Below are 18,397 nucleotides of genomic sequence, written 5' to 3'. Positions count from 1 at the left end.
GCTGATTTCAGGCTACCAACCTGAAGTTACTACTGAACACAGAGCTGAGAAGAGATGTGCTTGCTCAGTATACTCTCACCAGCTGACAGACGCTCCAACACATCACTGCTGCTTTCTCTCTGACGTTTGTCACAGTCCATTATGGTTATTCACATGATCTCCTATAGCAGAGATCATACCTTATTTGTATTTCTGTTGGTAGCAGTTAGTACATGGCAGGCTATATAGGATAGGATCCACAAGAACACTTGAATGAATAATTTGGGTAATAAATTGTATATATCGAGCTTTCTAAACACCCCTAATTCAGTTAAAACTGAGGAATTTAGGATGTGGTTCCATAGTGTAGCGGTTAACACATCTGCTTTACACGCAGAAGGTCCTGGGTTTGTGCCCCAGTGAAGCCACGGTCTGTGGTCTATGGCCATGCCACCTTGAACAAGCCCAATATCTGATCTCGGAAGCTAAGCAGGGTCGGACCTGGTTAGTACTTGGATGGGAGACCACCTAGGAAGGCCAGGTGCTGTAGGCATAAATAATAAGAAATTAAAAAAATAAAGTGAATAAAAACTGAGGAATGTATAGTAGCAGCTCAAGGGATGAGAACTGTGAGCCAGATGACAGAGCCCTCATCTCCAATGTGTGGCAGATAGCCCACGTGGTAACAATCTCTCTTTGCCCCTCATCTGTGTGGTGCTGATATAGTTTTCCAGTTCCCTTCAGAGGCTGAAACCACCCTGTGGGGATGCAGTGCTCACTCAGCAGGCCGTTCGGCATACAGCTGCATGAGAAATCAGCAAGGTGCTAAGTTAAGGTCAGGGAGGGCACATGTTAAAAGCAAATCTTTAAAGATTCTGTCGGGTTGTACATTAGCCACTTCCCCTTTAAGGAAAATTGAGTGTGCAGAGTTGCCTAGATTCTGGAAATAGTACCGTAATACCCCAGACATAAAAGAAGTTTAGAGCCTAAAAGTTGAAGAGTGAGAGAGGCCCCAAAAAAGAAAGCATAATTATTTGAATGGAAACACAACAAAATGTTACTTAAAATTATTAGTTTTTTTAAACATAAAAAATGTTGCCTTTCAGAAAGTATTGGATGTTCAAGTTAAAATTTTTCATTGAAAAATAGTTACCACAGTTTTCATGTAAAAGATATTTTATGTGCCTTCATTATTTAATATACTGATTTTTAATTGGCGCTACTGTGGTACATTTCCACAACTTAAAAAGAGCAAGTACCAAGAGTGTCGAATATGACATTATATTTGCATGTTGCACCTAATAACTGTCTGAAAAATATGCATTTTTTTCTTGATCTTTCTATTGAATTATGGATTGTGAGGATTTGCAATGGAACATAAGTATTCAAAAGAAGTTTTAATAACCTTTAGAAAATACCAAAACCAAGAGTAGCAATAGGAAATATACAAGGACTTTTACATCTGAACTTTCTGAACTTAAATCTATCCTGCTGCTGTTCATCTCCTTCAAGTTCAGTTACGTATTAATTCAGATATTTTATTTGAATATTTAAATTTTTTGTGAAACTACAAATATGTAGTATTCGTTTAATTTTGATTCTCATTATTTGGAAAATATTGAAGGTAACCCCAGGATAAAACTTTGAGACATTGGTTTTTACTGTCTTTCCTTATTGTTTATGATTAGGTTATTTGATTCTAATTTTATAAGGGGTAATAAAACTTCTTATTTACCTGGGTTATTGAGAAATTTTAAGACACAGCATTTCTTCATTAAAAATGACGCTGTAATATATGGCGAATCACCATTGTTGGGAGCACAACTATGAATACACAAAGCAGAATATCTGTTACACGCTTTCCAGTCAGTCATTTGGTCTGAAAAAAATAAGGAATAATAAACTGGCTCTGACTGTCAGAATATTTATTTTACATTTAAAATTTAATATGTATTTGAGCATTTTCCTGAACATCAGCTAATACTGAGCTCAGAAGAACAGCTCTACATAATTTATTTTTCTCCCCTTCCAACTTAGTGTCTTGCTTTTCTTTGTTCTAGTTATGGTTTTTACAAGTCCTTTATTGAAAAATTTCTGGAAAATTATTTATATATTTTTCATTAATTTTATTTTATATTTTCCCCTTCTCATTTCTCTTGAATATATACAGTTTATTTCTAGACATTTAACTACCCCTTCTAGTTGCTTTTCTTGTTGCGCTTCTAAATATAGTCACAATTTTTGGAGCTCTCACACACTTTCCATTCTTGTGACTGTGGGATAGATTTTATGATCTCGCCATACTGTTTGCTGTAGAAGGTCAGACTCTTTTCTCTCACTTAGCATATCAGACCTATGAGTGGATGGGTCAATCAGACTGGGGAATATTAAACACAGAGTAGTAATAACACAATAGTAGACTAAAAGCAACATTTAACCGAATAACTGAAAAAATTTATATATGAGAAAAATACAAGGAGACTAATTTTCATCCCATTTTTTTTTTCTTAACAAATGTCTTTTAGTAGTCTCTTGATCATAAATTATGTAAAATCCAAGCACAGAAATCTCAGACTTTTAGATGGTCTCTAAGACAGGATTTATTGTATAAAGAATTTTAATTACAAAACGTAGATAATAAACATTTCTGAAAACGTAGAATAAAATTTGAGGCAAGGATCCTAGACCCACTCTATTTTCTGTTCTAATGTTCCAACTAATAGAGTATAATTCTAGTTATCAATAGTGAATGAGAATCCATGGTTCCACTTGATCATCATAGAGACTGGATGAGAGAGTGGCTTTCACACATATGGATTTAAACTTACTCTACTCATTTGCAGGCAGAATAGCTGGCAATGATAATAAGTCCTGCCAATCAGATATGTTGCAAGATACTACCATGGTGTGATTGCCACAAGAGAGAAAGAAATGGGCAAAAAATATAGGCTATTTGAGGGCTTTCAGGTCAGAGATAAGGTGAGAGAAAGCCAGCTCACTGTTTCACTTCGGCGAAACAACTATGGGCACGCGAGATGGGTGTGCATCATTATAGCCTCTGACAAATTAACCCACTCAAGAGAAGAAAGTGGTCTATTATGTTTTGACTTCCTCAGGGTAGAGAGAAAAGCAGAGGCCTTTCCTTCAGTCATTTCAAAATTGTGTGAGAGTGTTGGTGTGAGTTTTCTTTCTTATAGAAATGTTAGGATGGTGGTTGATTGACCCTTGTTGAACAATGAAAAAGATTCTAGATCACATTCTTAAAAGCCCTCTTTCCTTCCAAAAATATCAGAAAGCTTATTCTTATCATGGACTTAAAGACCAAAATTTACGCCATTTGCCATCTGTAGACTACAGTCTTAGAACAAATTATGTGATAAACCGTACGGATTAGGAACATTTCTGATATTACCTAAAAATAATATTTTGTTGTATTTCTATTAGTCAGCAAAATTAGAAAGACAGTATGCTTATGTTAACACTTTCTACAAAATCCCAAATGATGTGTAAAAAGGACAATTTATCCTTCTTACCTAGGATTATAAAAATTTTCAGAGAAGTATGTTTCTGTGATTTGCACCTTTTTAACATGCCTTGGAAATTTAAGAAAAAATAAAATGGATTCACTAAATAAAGATCATATAGTATTATTTTGAAAACAATTATAAAAAATAAAATATTTATAGTAACAATAATCTATGTAGATTGATTTTTTTTTAATTTGGAAAATGTAATAAATAGTAAACCTAACTCAGACTGTACTTGTATACAGTACTAAAGTACAAACCATGTACCCAATCTCTCACTAAATCTAATTCAATAGTTTTTTACTTTTTCCTCTAGAGTTTATGAACCAACCAAAAGATGTAAAAGTTTCAGGTGTTAAACGAATGTTTTATGGCCATTAAGTAGCATGCACGATGTTCCAGGGAGCATAGCGTGCTGAGACTCCCTAGTTTGATCACTTGGAAAGAGAAGTTTTGAAAAAGCAGTTTCCTATAGTAGTCTTCCCAGCATGGAGGCGGGAAATGAGTAGAAGATCCTGATGACTCATTTTATTTTTCCTGCCAATGCACGCTCTCTTTATAGAAACAGAAGAGAAGGGAATTCAACTAGAAGGGAAGGGTAGGATCCTGCTCTTTCTGCCCAGTGGTTTTTCAGTTAGCTCTTTACCCACCTCCCCTGGGAAATCTGAAAAGTTGCTCTGGCGTTTCAGGGACCGCTCAAGAATCATATCCAAGGATTAATGGCCAGATGCAAAAGATTTTAAAATGATTCACAGATAAATCCTCTTAGAAGGAGGGAAAAAAAACACTGATTTTGCTTACTGTAGTCTATTATATGTGAAAATTTGTAAAATAATTACAGCTACATAAAAAGTCATTAACTAGTCAATTCTCTGTTTTAAAATACAGGAGCCACAGCTGCTGCCCGGAAGGAGGTGATAAGGAACAAGATCCGAGCAATAGGCAAAATGGCCAGAGTGTTCTCGGTTCTCAGGTGGGGTCATTGTTTCTTTATTTCCATTTTGCATTTGATTATGTGTCTGTTAATAAACATGTTAATACTTTAATCTGGTGATTTAAGTGCTTTATTAGATGACATTTGCTTTGCTGTAATTTTTTTTCTTTTAAATGGAATTGTCAGTTCCTCATTGTTTTAGTCAAATTGAAATACACCAATTTCCATAGACTATTTTACATTTTATCCCTCTATTTGCTGCCAAACTTCAAAACATTTATTTCTCAATAAGTTGGCCATGTGGTGAAATAGGAGAGCTATTATAATTTTTTTTTTTCATTCTGGCTCAATGGTAAAAGATGAATTTATTACATGTATTTCACTAGATTTCTTAGAAATGAACATCAACTATAAAGCCTGTTCGTGTGAATCTATATTGTTGTAATAAATCATTGAGAGAAAAAAAATAGCTTTTCAATGTGTCAATTCCTATGTAATAGTTATTTTTTTAAATAGACCACGAATTGTGTTGTTATTAAGCCTGGATCCAGAAAAGAAGAATTTTCTTGAAGAGGATTAACTACATTTTTCTTAAAATCAATTATCATATCTTGGATAATACAAAGAAACTGTATTTCTCACAAAAATTAGTTTAAAATATGGCATGTTTATATGTGAGGAGTGAATAGTTAATTCACAATCACACATTTAAAAGGGTAAATAGGGAAATCTTGGGAAATAGTCCATCTACATATTGTATAATTTCAGTTTTACCAAATTTTTTCTTCAATTCTTTCTCATAGAGTAGCTACACTGGGTCTTTTGATTTCTCTTGCTGTTTCAATCCTACTCCTGGTAGTCACAAAAAAGTGACTAAATGACTTGATGCCTCAAGCAGGGAACCATGAGAAGGATGAAAAGTATTATTGTCTTTTCTCGAAGACGCCAGCCAAATCTTGATAAGTCATGTTAAAATTGAAAATAGAGCATTGAAGCTTCCTACAGCCTGATGAATGAGGCTGCCTTTGCTCTAATGCTTTACATTCCTAATGGAACTTTTCGGACTCATTCCTTCATTCAATAATAAATATGATAAAACTTAATAAACCATTCTGTACCATGAAGAAAATAATAAGGCAATATAAAGACATAGCAAGTGGGAGATGAGGCACTTAGTTTAGTGTGTGGTCAACAAAGAACGTTCTGAGTAATGGCATTTGAGCAAATGTGGGGATGACCTTCGTGGAGAGATGGAGTAAGAGTGTTCAAGGCCCAGAAAGAGCAAGTGCAGGACTCTTAGGTAGAAACAAGATCAGCAGGTTCGAGGACCAGCGAGGAGGCCTGTGTGGCTAGATTTACTATAGGGGAGAGAACTATAGAAAGATTGAAAGCTCAACTGACACCTCGACATAAATGCTTCCTATTTATTTTGCCTCAGATTTACCGATAAATGCTCTTATTTCGTTTCTTATCTGAAATCTCTACAAGAAGAAGTAAAAACAGCTCTAGAATTTCCATGTTATAGTAAACTTAGGGGAAAAGGGTTATTGTTTCTGTCTATGTTAGTCTTCAAACCACATAAAGTGATAGGAGCAATGTTACAAGTCATAGGTAGCTCTTAAATTTGGAAAGTCTGTCTAGTACCCTGTCTGCTGGTACATAAGATGTAATTATTCCCAACTGGAAAACAGTCTGTTTGAACCCAGTGATGATCAGTGACTTGACTAATATTGCACATAATGATAGAACAGAGGAGGGGTCATATCTAGAGAAAAGTAAGTTAAGCTTATTAAGTAAAGATTGAGCATTAAATGTGTATAATATACTGAGTTAGGCAAAATGGATACCAAAGTGGAATGCCAGACATGTAGACCATAAACTAATAATCTAAGAAAACGAAATGTGTGCTACATACAAGAAGAGATGCTCTGCTGTGGAAGAACACAGCGAGGAGCCCCTTGTATTTCCTGAAAGGAATATTCGTGGAGAGATTGGCGTTGGAGGAGTGTATGAGGATAAGCTGGATTCCACTGAGGAGAGAATGGTGGTGAAGGCATTCCTTTTTCCTGGAAGCTGAGAAATCATCAAGAACACAGTCACACAATTCTAAGAGCAACATTATATGGGATGCTGGTTAAGTGCCAGGAGCCATGCCCCATGCTGTACGCACTTGATAGGAATCCACACAGCAATCTTGCAAGGTCAGGTTGACCTCAGTGAGCAAATTGAAACTGAGAGAGGCTAAGTAGCTTGTCCAAACTTAGTAAGCAGCACTAATGAGAGTCTGATTTGAAAGTGAACTATGTAGTCAATGAATTCCAAGTATTTAAAGGAGCTGGATAGTGAGGCATGAAGGTGAATGAGGAATCTAGTAAAAAAATGAGGCTGAAAATGTGTTTAAATCCAAATCCTTGATGGCCTTGAGTACCATGGTAAAGCATTTAATTTTTTGTACGTAGGAAATGAGGAGTCAAGGAATGGTTTTCATGAGATGAGAGGCAGCTGTTATCCAAGTTTAGATATTGTATATTAATGATAGTATAGAGATTGGATAACAAGATGACTTAGTGGTGTCGAAAGAATATGAAGCTTCTCTGGCCAGGGTGTAGTGGGCAGTGGACCCCAGAAAAACAAGGAAACACACTCCGTAGTTTTTCAGGAGTGATAAGTGCTTTAGATAAATAAAATACATAAGGGGAGATAGAGAATATAGAAGGTGCATGTTATTTTAAACAGCATTCTCAAGGATGTCCTCATGATAGAAGGGGATGCATGAGCAGACCTGAAGGCAAGGAGTGAGTGAGCCATGCAGATGTCGGAGGAAGAGTGTGAGAAAACAACTGCAGAGCCCTGAGGTGTGGAGGTGCTGGGTATATATTTGAGGAGTGCTAATGAAAGTAGACACTAGTAGGAAATACAATCCAAGAGATGGATGAGGATGGAGGAGTGTGGGTTGAGGGCTAGTTTTTAAGGCTCTTGTCAAATCTAAAGATTTCGCCTTTCGCTCTTAATGAGAGAAGAAGCCACTGGAGAGTTTTGAATAGAGGATCTGCTTAGGTATTAAAAGGCTCAGTGTGGCTGCTACACTGAGAATAGTTATGGCGGGGAGCGGGGGGCAGTTGGAGGGTGGGCGTGTTATGGAGATGGAAGGGTAAGAGCTTGATGAGGATAGAGCAGAAAGACTAGTCTGAGACTGCTAGAACAATCAGGGAAGAGATGCTGGTGGTTAGCAAAAGAAATCAGTCACAAAAGGCCACATGTGTGATTTCATTTATATGAAATCTAGAAGAAACAAAGCTACAGAAAGTTGCTTAGTAGTTTGACAGGACTGAAAAAAAATGAGATGTGACCTCTAATGGACAAAGAATCTCTTTTTGGGGTGATGAAAATGTTCTAAAATTGACTACGGTGATGGTTTCACAACTATGTAAATATACTAAAACCGTTGGTTGAATCGCACACTTAAAATGAGCAAATTGTATGGTATGTTAATTATATTTCAATGAAGCTGTTTTTTAAAAAAGAGATGAGAGAGTAGTATTGTGGGAAGTGGTAAAATACTGAAACTATTTTGAGGGTGGAGCCATCAGATTTGCTGACCGAGTAGATGTGACGTGAGAGGATAAAAGCAGTTAAAGAGCGAGTCTTCAAGCATAACTAAAAGATGGAGTTGAAGAAAGATTTTGGAAGGAGCAGGTTTGGGGGGGCAGTTTAAGAATTATGTTTGAGTCATGTTAGACATAAAAATGTGGAGGAAGTAGTTGCACATATTATAAACATTGGATATATAAAAAATGTTAACTTGTTTGGGTTATATAGGATTACAGTGTCTACTGTGTGGAAAGATATGAGATTATTCCTATTTCATGGTTATTTAAGCATCATGTTAATACTATGCTGTCATTAATAAAGATAATTGAAATAATGATGTACCTAAAACTAATTGTAAAACATTTGTCATAGTGAGTAATAAAATGATTTTATATTAGCAAATCATTAGAGGAAAGAAGCCACTGAAAAGAAAAGCTGGGAAATTTTACCAGTTGCATCGTTGACTAGTTGCCATTATTTTGCATGTTTATCATGTAATATCAGAATTCTTTAACAGTCCCCTGTATCTAACTCCTAGTTTCCTAATCCATAGATGGATTTTTTTTTTAATCTCCGATATACTCTCTGGTTTTCTCTCCCAAATTAAATCAGCTTCATTTGTTTTTGCTGAGCCTAGGCTGAAAACCTTACAGGATGCCCAGCAAACACACTCTGTGTTGTAATGCCTGCTTACTAAATCAGAACTGTTTTCTGTTTCTTCAATATTCAGAAGAGATTTAACCAACACAATGGCGTAATTGTAAATTTTACCTTAGTCATGTCATTCACATATCATTACTTCTGTATGAACTTAAAAATATATAGTATGTTTTAAGTTAAAAAAAATCCACAGAGCCAAGATAGATGTAAATGTGAGTTATCATATGCATTTTTTCTTTCAAGTATTTTTTTTTCTTAAAGTTTAACGTAATGCCCTTCCCCCTCCCCAATATTGTGCCTTTCCAGAGAAGAGAGTGAGAGCGTGCTGACGCTGAAAGGCCTGACCCCCACGGGCATGCTCCCCAGTGGAGTGCTTTCTGGAGGGAAGCAAACACTGCAAAGCGGTAAGTGGGCCCATTGGTATAACTGTATGTCTGGAGCATCTCAGTCAGCTGTGTCATTAGATCCCTGAGTTATTCATTCATTTAAGATCGGTCTTAGTCTTAAGTTCTTCTTGGCTCAAAGAAGGACTGAAACCCCATATCAGCTTGACCAACACAATAGCTTCTTCATTCACTGGAATGGAGTCCTTACCCAACCCTGCACTTCTTCATTTACATATTAATCACAATTCAGCCTTCTCTGTAATAGACAGCTCATTTAGGTTGCTTACGCACACAATAGGTTTGACCACTTTGAGTCAATTAGTTGCTAAAACAAATTTTTAATTACATTTTTACTAAATATTCTGGTTATTTACTTGATAGACAAAATACACACACACACACACACACACACACACACACACACACTCATATCCCTCAGTCTAGATTTCAGTGGAAAATGGAGGGAAGAATATAAAAAGGGTGATTTCATTATCTGCTTAAATAGAAAATGGGAGTCATATATGTCTTTTTCTGATTTATACACCCAAAACATAGTTGAGTAGAACCACGTTTTATTTTTGGAAATGAAAACATTTCTTTTAAAATAGAGATTTTGTATTAAAATCTTTAGCTTTCTTGGACAAGTGCTGTTCAATAGAACTTTTTGGAAATTTCTGTATCTGTACAGAAACCACTGGCAACATGTGGCCTATTGGACACTTGAAATATAGCTAGTACAACTGAGAAACTGAGTGCTTTATTTTTTTCTAATTTTCATTAATTCGATCTAAATTGCCACATGTAGCTAGTGGCTACCATATTAGATAGCATGGTACTATACACTCTTTTACTTTTGTTACTTTTGTTATCTAATATTATCATTAATTAGAGTCTAGTTTTAACAATGCTTTATGGAAATTTTGCTGTTAGATTAGACTTTAACAGAAAAAAATGAAAACAAATATACTCTAACATTTTCAAAGCAATCTTAGCCTCTTGCTTATTTTTCTATATCTTTCCCTGAACCTTTTTTTTCTATCCCTATCTCTCAATCTAGAAGATTCAGATGTTCTTACAATTACATTATTTAGACATACCTCTTTTACATAGAGTAATGTTTAACTTCATGAATGTGGTGCTAAGTGATCACATCCTAGCAGCATCACTCTAATTTTCTTCATATTCATATGAATTTATTCTAAAATCAATATTTTTCAATTTCCACAAAAAGAGAAAATTTTCTAAATGAAGGTAGGAAAATATATGAAACTGAAGTAAATTCTCCCTTTATAGCTAAAAATTATTTTAATAACTTTTTAAAAAACACAAAATAATTCTTCCCACCAAAGTGAACACGCTCTCAAAACATTAGCATAAATGGATCTTTTATACTCATAGAATGCACAACTACCTAATTGACTGAAATCTGCATAGTTTTTGATGAGCACGTTTTAAGGTACTCTAAGTGTATTATCAGAAACTATGACTACATTTGTTTAAGAAGGATACATTTAATAATGGGCAGTACATATTTCTATTATGTCGTGCTGGTATGGTTCCACATATTTTGCTTTACTTTTAAACCTCAGTTATTTAAGTTATTACAATTCTTAGTTTTGTTTCCAGATTTTTACTTGTATTTTAACTTAGATTATTCTGTTCTTTTCTGTTACTTTATTTTAAATCCACCGTTTGTGTTATCTTGTGTTGGATTCACACACACACATAAACCCGCATGCGCAAAGCAGACAAAAAAGGGTTGGAACGTCATTAGTCCTGAGAATTTGAAAACTCAGAATATATTTTAAACCACATATATTAATGCAACTTCAAATTCCATTATCTGATGCCCTTCAGTTTGTCAAAAGGAGAAACTACTTCAAGCTTTACTATTCTCCATGGTGATAATCATCGTACTTTCTTATTAGAAGGAATTTAGAATGCAGTGTAAGTAAATTGTAGTGCACATTTGGCAGTTGCCCTAGATTTAAAACCTTAAATTATAAGAAATATGCAAATTAAAGTCAAGGGGTAGAATTTTAATAGTAAACATTTTGGAATTACAGAGAAGTTTTGCATGTTAGCACTTAATTAGGGAAATATCAACTACCTTGATGGCATAGAAAGACTCATACACCTGTGCAGTGTAAATAGACCCTAACCTTATTATAAAAGTTGCTGATGAAGCAATAGGCTTTTAAAGTTTTGCCTCAGAAGTATGCTGATCTTTCTGTATTTGAGCAGCCTTTTCTTTAAAGTGCTGATAGAATTATTGCTGCTATTGGCATGTTACCACTTGATTGTAACATTTCAAGAATTTTGTTCCCAAAATGATATTCCAGTAAGAAAAACTGATTTTAAATTGGATTACTTGGCAAAAGAAATCCAGACTATATGATTCTCTTCCTTTACTCTTTCTCCTTCACCACTCTAATAATGCTCAGTGTTTGTCTTTAAAGAATCACAGGCATTATCAACTCACATACATTAATTTTATTCTTCCTCTAAATTTACACCCTCTTGCTTTTCCATTGCACTAGGCTATTTAATATGAAATAGTATGAATTACTCCACTGACATGATGGCACAATTCAAGTTCTGCCATTTAGTCTGGCATTTTAAAACTACATATCACCATCCATAGTAGTGGTTTTCTTGAAATTTGTGTGAGTCAAATGCACATTTTAGACTGACTTGGCCCCTTATCAATTCAATCTAAATAAAAGAAAACTCTCCCTTTTTCCTAAGGGGTTAATCATTTTGTCATTTATTTAGTGAGCAAAAACCAAAACAGTTCACTCATAGAGGTACGTCCATCTCATAAGTTAAACTTATCATTTTATTGTGTTTCTTCTTCTTTTTCTTTCTTTTTTTCTTTTTTTTTTTTTTTTAGCATTTCTGTTTTGTTTGTCTGTGCCAGAATCCAGCACTTACAGGAACATGAATTCTCTTAGCTCCCTTGATCGTCACTGATTTGTTCTTAGAATTAAAAATCCTCTGCTCATTTTTCTCATTCATTTTGCACTCCCTTTCTTCTCTTCAGCTACTGTTGAGGCTATTGAGGCTGATGAAGGTAAATTGGCCAGTCCCCTTTCTGTTGTACCTGCAACAGATAAGGGCTCTGCTGGGTGTATTCATTTATTTTATTTTATTTTTTTGCTGTAGCTTGTACAGAGTGTGTGGGTGTTGGGCTAACAGTTGTGGCTCAGTATTAACCAAAATGTTCTTGCTTTAAAGGGGAAAATGTCCTTTTATGGTTTGTTTGTTTGTTTTTTTTCCCTTAAAGCTATGTTTGACTTTGTATACAATGAACCTAGGATAATCACAGAAAACAAAAGGATTATATATCTTGAAAGATGTGGGGTGGGGGTTATGGCAGCTGTTTTGACAAATGACGCATAAAACAATATTCTTTGAGCTGAACCATGTCCCTCCCTTAAATCACTTCAGTCAGCATTGAAAAGGAGAGAATAAAAATAGCTTTATGAATTCTAGTCTTCAGAAGTTTCTAGCAAGAAAAAAATGTTTATTGGAATGGTGCTTTGTTGTAGTTAAACATTAATTTATGTCTCTAAAAAATATTCCAACCCGAGACAGCTGTGTATGAGATAAACGGTTCTGCTACTCTTATCAAATTTGAACCTATTGGTATTTGTAGTACAGTTAGCATCAACAAAGTGGCTGTGGAAGTGGCCACAGGTAATAAAAACAGTGATGATGGAGTAGCCACTCAATGGATTAACGTTTACAGAGTGTCTGTTTTGCTCCAGGCACTGTGCTAGTTGCAGGAGAAATCAAGACATGTCTATCACCAACTGTCCTGGTACTGCTCAAGGACAATAGACTTGGCCCTTGAGCAATTATTTTTTAATTGAATGCTTTTTAAATGTATAGATATGAGAGAAATGCATTTCAATATAGTTTTTAATATCTGTATACCATACCCTCTGGAAATTTTAAAAAGAATAATTTGAAGTTCCCCTTTAAAACAAAATTTTTCAGTTGTATTTTGTTCTTGCAAAATAACTTTTTATTTTTCCCAAAATTGTGTGTATCTAGTTCTTTGATATGATGTAAAAAGTGCCACTTTAGATTCTTTAATTTGTCCGTGATTTGGATATGGTGGGGGAAATGATAGCACTGTAAGAGAAAATACAACTGCTTCCTAAATAGCAGTGAATAAACTGCTATTTATGTGGGAATTTTCTATTCCTCTTGGCAAATTCTAATCTGCAGTGTGCATTCTTGTTGATAGTTTGGCTGTTTTCTGTGGTTTCTGTGACTCTGTGTTGTGTTAAGTATACTACCAATGTAAATTGCTAATACCCATTGTCTGACCAGCAACTACAGCAGAGCACATTCTTCCATACCAGGCTAGACAAAAAAGGTTAGAAATGGAGCCCCATTCTGAACGTATTCATTGTTCTAACTAGATTTTGAATTTCTACACTCTCACCTTATTGGCTTTTAAAACCTAGAGATTTCCACTTTTATCATTGAAATTAATAAAATCGTGTTTTAAATTATGATGAACTTTTTATATTTACTAATTATGATGAAATTGTATTTGCCATAGTTTAGAAAAAGAACACTACCACTTTGTGCAATTGTTTTGTCCCTCCAAATAATCGAGTTAGTTTTCAGGGTGGGTGCTCATTAGACAGCTCTATTATTTTATAATTTATTACTAAATTAGAGAAGAATTAAGAAGCTTTGCTTTGGGCCTTGGTCTTTCTCCATTTCCCCATCTTCTTCCTCCCACAGTTGACTAATCACCATGATGCTAACCTTTAAAATGCAGAGGGGAAACAAACTATTTCTCATCGTTTAATGAGTTTAGAAGCAACTGTGTATATCTTTTAAGAATCTCATCCATACTAATCAAAGGCACTGCACATTTGTGTAGGAGTGGCTGGCAAAGGTTCAGCTTGAAACTACTTTCCTTTTTTTTCCCCAAATATGGCAGTGGGGGATGGGGACTAGGGGAGATAAAGGTACCATGAAATTGTCCTTAATCAGCCATGGAGATGCAGCCCAGTTCAGCATTGGTGATTGGCCCTTCAGTATCTGGCTTGCACTTCACAGGGAAGTAAAGCAAACTGATGTCATTGGTTCTCCATTTACATACTTTATTTTCAGCGTACTGATTGGTGCACCCACTGGAGAAATCATTAAGTTTCTTGCATAAACACCTTACCTATTTCTGGAGCACACTAAAGGTTACTGGGGAAAAAAATCAAATGTCAATGCTCCCCCTTTGAGAATTCCATGTTTTCATTGAATAGGGCCCAAACCAGCCCTATTCATTCTTGCTAAAAGTCGTGAAAGGCGTTTTCCCTGTGTTATTCTTGAACCATCGCTATGTCTACATTGACCTACCAAAAAAGAGTTTTCCTTTAATTTAGACAGGAATGGATACCAGATGAACATCAGTTTGGCCTGTTCACTGCTGAAGGGCGGACAAGTTTTCTACTTAGTGATCTGATCTTGATTTTTCTGGGTTCCTCGTATGGTGTCACCAACTCCACATGCTTCCAAAGTTGACTGCAGAAGTGGGAGTTTGTAATTTTATTTTTTTCATGCCATCATCGAGTTGTTTTCTGGAAGAGCCTGTCTGGGATTCTGAGCTGGCATGAAAATCCCCCAAGTTAATTCCTTGTATCTTCTTTTAGCTTCTGCTCTAAACTTATGACCAGAATTTTAGGTATATCTGCCTCAGTGATTCTACTGACGTTGCTATTACTAGCTGAGTGGAATAGTAAATATAGGGCTATGTTCCAGTCTGCCTGAGTCAGGGTGTTGGATGCAGGAATTCAGCTAATGATGTGGCCAGTTGGTGCTGTGCTGGGTCTAGAGACCTATCCCTGGTAGCATCATTCCTCCTTACATATCCATTTTGGATTTTGTTGATCTAAACTTTCATGAAGACGAGAAATGTTTTCATCTTACTAACTTGAAGAGGACATTTTGGTTGGCAAGAGACATTGGCTGTTTTCAAACCTTTTGGTTACCTTCAGGTATGGTAAGGAGTCTGTTGTGTTGTGTTCAGGTCCCGTCACTTGTTCTCTACTAAAGGATTCCCTCTCTCACTGCGAAATCTCTAACATCACCTGGTGCAACAGCCGCGCCTTTTGTCTTCCTCTGGCTAACCTGATTTTTCTTTTTTTAATGGTTTTCTGTTTAGCTATCAAAGGATTTTCACCACAACATAAGATCACTAGCTTCGAGGAGGCCAAGGGCTTAGACCGAATTAACGAGAGGATGCCACCTCGCAGAGATGCCATGCCCTCTGACGCCAACCTTAACTCCATCAACAAGGCTCTCGCCTCAGAGACTAACGGCACGGACAGCAATGGCAGTAATAGCAGCAATATTCAGTGACCACTTCCTGTTCACTCTTTTATTTGTTTCTTTCTTTTTTTTCTCTTTTCCTTTCCTTTTTCTTTTTTCTTTCTTTCTTTTCTCTTTCTTTCTTTTTTCTTTCTTTGTGTTTTATGGTTTTTTGTTGGGGTTTTTTTTGGAGCTGCAGGGCATGGTGGGGATTGCTGCATATCAGCAGTTGGATGTTCTTGCCTCTGAAGGTAGCTTATTTGCTGTAGGGGCCAGGAATTGGATTCAGTTTACACTATCATTAAAAAAGAGGGAGAGATATAATAAATTATATTTTGGTGGGGATGGTGATTAAACACCTCTTTTGGGTAATGCCTTTTAAAAATGCTTATAGAAAAAAAATAAAAAGAAAGCTAATGCTAGTATATACTGCGATGTTAGGGAGTGAACATGTTTTCCTACTGCATTGGGGACTTCTAGATAGGTTAAAGATAGGTCTTTTATTATGTTACTGGACACGAAAACTTTGTCTAATTTCTTACTCTATTGTACGTTTACAGTTGCAGCACTAAAAATGGATGACATCAAACATTTTTAACAAAATGATGTATAAACTAAATAAGGACTATTTATTGATAATGTTTTGCTACTCTTGTCAGACAATGGCTATAAAATGAATTAGGCAGTCTTAAAAAAAAAACAGAAAAAGAAAAAAAAAAAGAATGTTGCAAATTTATTAAAATGCCAAAAAGGACAGTTTAATTTTGTACAGATTATGCTTACCTCAGGTTTCTTTAGTGTGCTTGAATGCCCTTTTTTCAATATAACACATTAATTTAGCAATGAAAATCTTTTTGTTTCTTTTCTTTAAGTTTAAAAAACTGGAATAATTACATCCATCTTTTTTTGCTGTTTATATTTAGGGATTTTTGTTGATAAATCAAGTCTTGGTTGTGGCTTGCTGAATTAAATATTTATGAGTGGTGCATTTTTAAGTATAGTGAACAAGACACCATATTAAGTACAGTGATAAAGCATCTATATTCTGTAAAAAAAAAAAAATCTGCCTATGCATGTTTTTTAAGAAAAAAAAATGGCTGTATCGGCCTGTATGGGACTGTAATGCGCTTAGTGGTCTGACATATACTGGAAATGTATGTATACTGGCGTACTTTATATTCTCTAAAATGCTTAATGCCTTTGAAATTTTGTAATCAAAAAAAGCTTTGAAAAAATCTAAAGGGGAGAGTATTCTTAAAAGTTTTTAACATAAGCTTGTCAGTGCACATATAGCCGGTTAGCATGTTTAGCAACCTTGTGAAATTTAAATAAGTTTGTAGTTACATGTGAAACTCTAAATGCATGGTAACTGTTAATGTCATAACGATTTAGTTATTTTGTTCTATTCTGTCATGTGCCACACACTATGTACTTTTTTCACTTTTTTCCCTTTGTATATCAGTTACGGGTTACAACTGGTTCATTCTGAAAACAACAACAAAAGTCCATTCATATTTTTTAACAATTGTATAAGTGCCCAAGTAATTCACTACAGCCTAAAGCCTTGCCTTTGTAATTTGACTTCTGAAATGTTGGCAATCAAAGCATGCACTTGTAACAATGAAAAAGAAAAAGCATTTTATATTACTACTCAATAAAATGTGCATGAACTTAAAAAATTCTCATCCTTTCACTGAGTCTGCTGAAGGGATTTCTGTGCACAACCACCATGCTGTCTTCTAGGTGCTGGGCCCACCACCGTTCATCACGGAATTGCTCTCAGAGGCTTCCCCGAGGGCCTCGTGATCTACGGTGCGGTGCCTACTTCCGCTAAAAGAAGCTTGGTGGCTTTGTGTCTCGAATCAGACAAGAGAAATATATTTAAAGAGCAAATGCCATCTTCTGGCTCCCTCGAGTGTGGGAGCCAGTTAAGAAACTATAGCATTCCTTTTTATTGAAAAAAAAAACGAAATTTGTTATCAGGTTGTTTCAGTTGTATTGGATGCCCTATCTGCTAAAGCAAAAAGAACTAAGCTACTAAGTGCATTTTCATCACAAAAGAGAGTTGCATTTGTATTGATATAAAATTTGTATACCGGCGCTTCAGCTAATATCTAATCACCTGAAGATTTAAGATACACCAAATTTCAGTTTGTTTCTAACATTGTTCATTTTCAGTGCACTTTGTTTTATGTAATAAAGTATGCCTGTTATATGAAATAATAAGAATATGGCAATTAGTGCTATAGTGTACCAAAACAAAGATGTTCTAGATATATTCTCTGACAAAGACTATCCCAAATTTATTTTAATGAATCCATACACTTTTTCCCCCTGTGGATATTTTCTTCCTAAAAAAATGACATTCAAAGAAAATATTTAGATGCAACTTATTAGAATGATGTGAAAGACATGATAATTCTGGTACCAAGGTGTTTATTTTCTTTCTTATATCTGCAGAGAAAATATCCTGACAAAACAAAAATTTTTTTGGATTCTTTTCTTTTACAAATTGTGCTGAGGCGACTATGGCATAGAAATAAACATTTGACATTAAAATAAGCAGTCGATGTGAGTATTGCTTGGTCTTTCTGGTCAGTGGTTAGGAAAGTAATACTATATATTTTTGCATAATTCAGCGTATCAAATAAGTCAATGTAGAAATAAAGTTATTTCTCTGAAAGGGATAACACTGCCAGATCTATCTCCTTTGCTTTAGGAGAAACTGTTGAATTTTTGAGTTGCATGTGACAGTGAATCTTTGGCTGCACACACACACACACACACACACACACACACACACAGAAACAGCCTTCTGTCACCTCTGTACCCTGCCTTCCCTCACCCACCCCCAAGGTGACTTACCTCTCATGGGGTTCAAACACAGTGCTGAGTTTTTATCTAGCTTTTCAAGGGTTAAGAGCTAGCTTTGACTGACCCTCGGTCAACTATTTTATCTAAAATATTCTCTACTTTATATCCTTTTAAAA

General features: G+C 35.4%; 1 protein-coding gene and 1 pseudogene across 4 annotated transcripts in view; both read left to right on the top strand.

The window, feature by feature from the left end:
- Positions 1-17,969, top strand: part of PPP3CA (protein phosphatase 3 catalytic subunit alpha) — a 282,030-nt gene extending 264,061 nt beyond the window's left edge. For all 4 annotated transcript variants that reach the window (XM_025051775.1, XM_006918871.2, XM_015594930.2 and 1 more), the window contains 3 exons: positions 4,395-4,479; positions 8,998-9,095; positions 15,262-17,969. In XM_025051775.1, coding sequence (XP_024907543.1) covers positions 4,395-4,479; positions 8,998-9,095; positions 15,262-15,458 — 380 coding nt within the window. In that variant the 3' untranslated portion in view covers positions 15,459-17,969. The remainder of the gene's footprint in view (positions 1-4,394; positions 4,480-8,997; positions 9,096-15,261) is intronic.
- Positions 417-532, top strand: LOC112485661 (annotated as a pseudogene).
- Positions 17,970-18,397: the final 428 nt, after the last annotated feature.

Source organism: Pteropus alecto, unplaced genomic scaffold (genome assembly GCF_000325575.1).
Source record: "Pteropus alecto unplaced genomic scaffold, ASM32557v1 scaffold5, whole genome shotgun sequence".
In the NCBI taxonomy this organism is placed as follows: Eukaryota; Metazoa; Chordata; class Mammalia; order Chiroptera; family Pteropodidae; genus Pteropus; species Pteropus alecto.
Note: the sequence above shows the minus strand (reverse complement) of the source record. Positions and strands in the feature narration are given on the sequence as shown.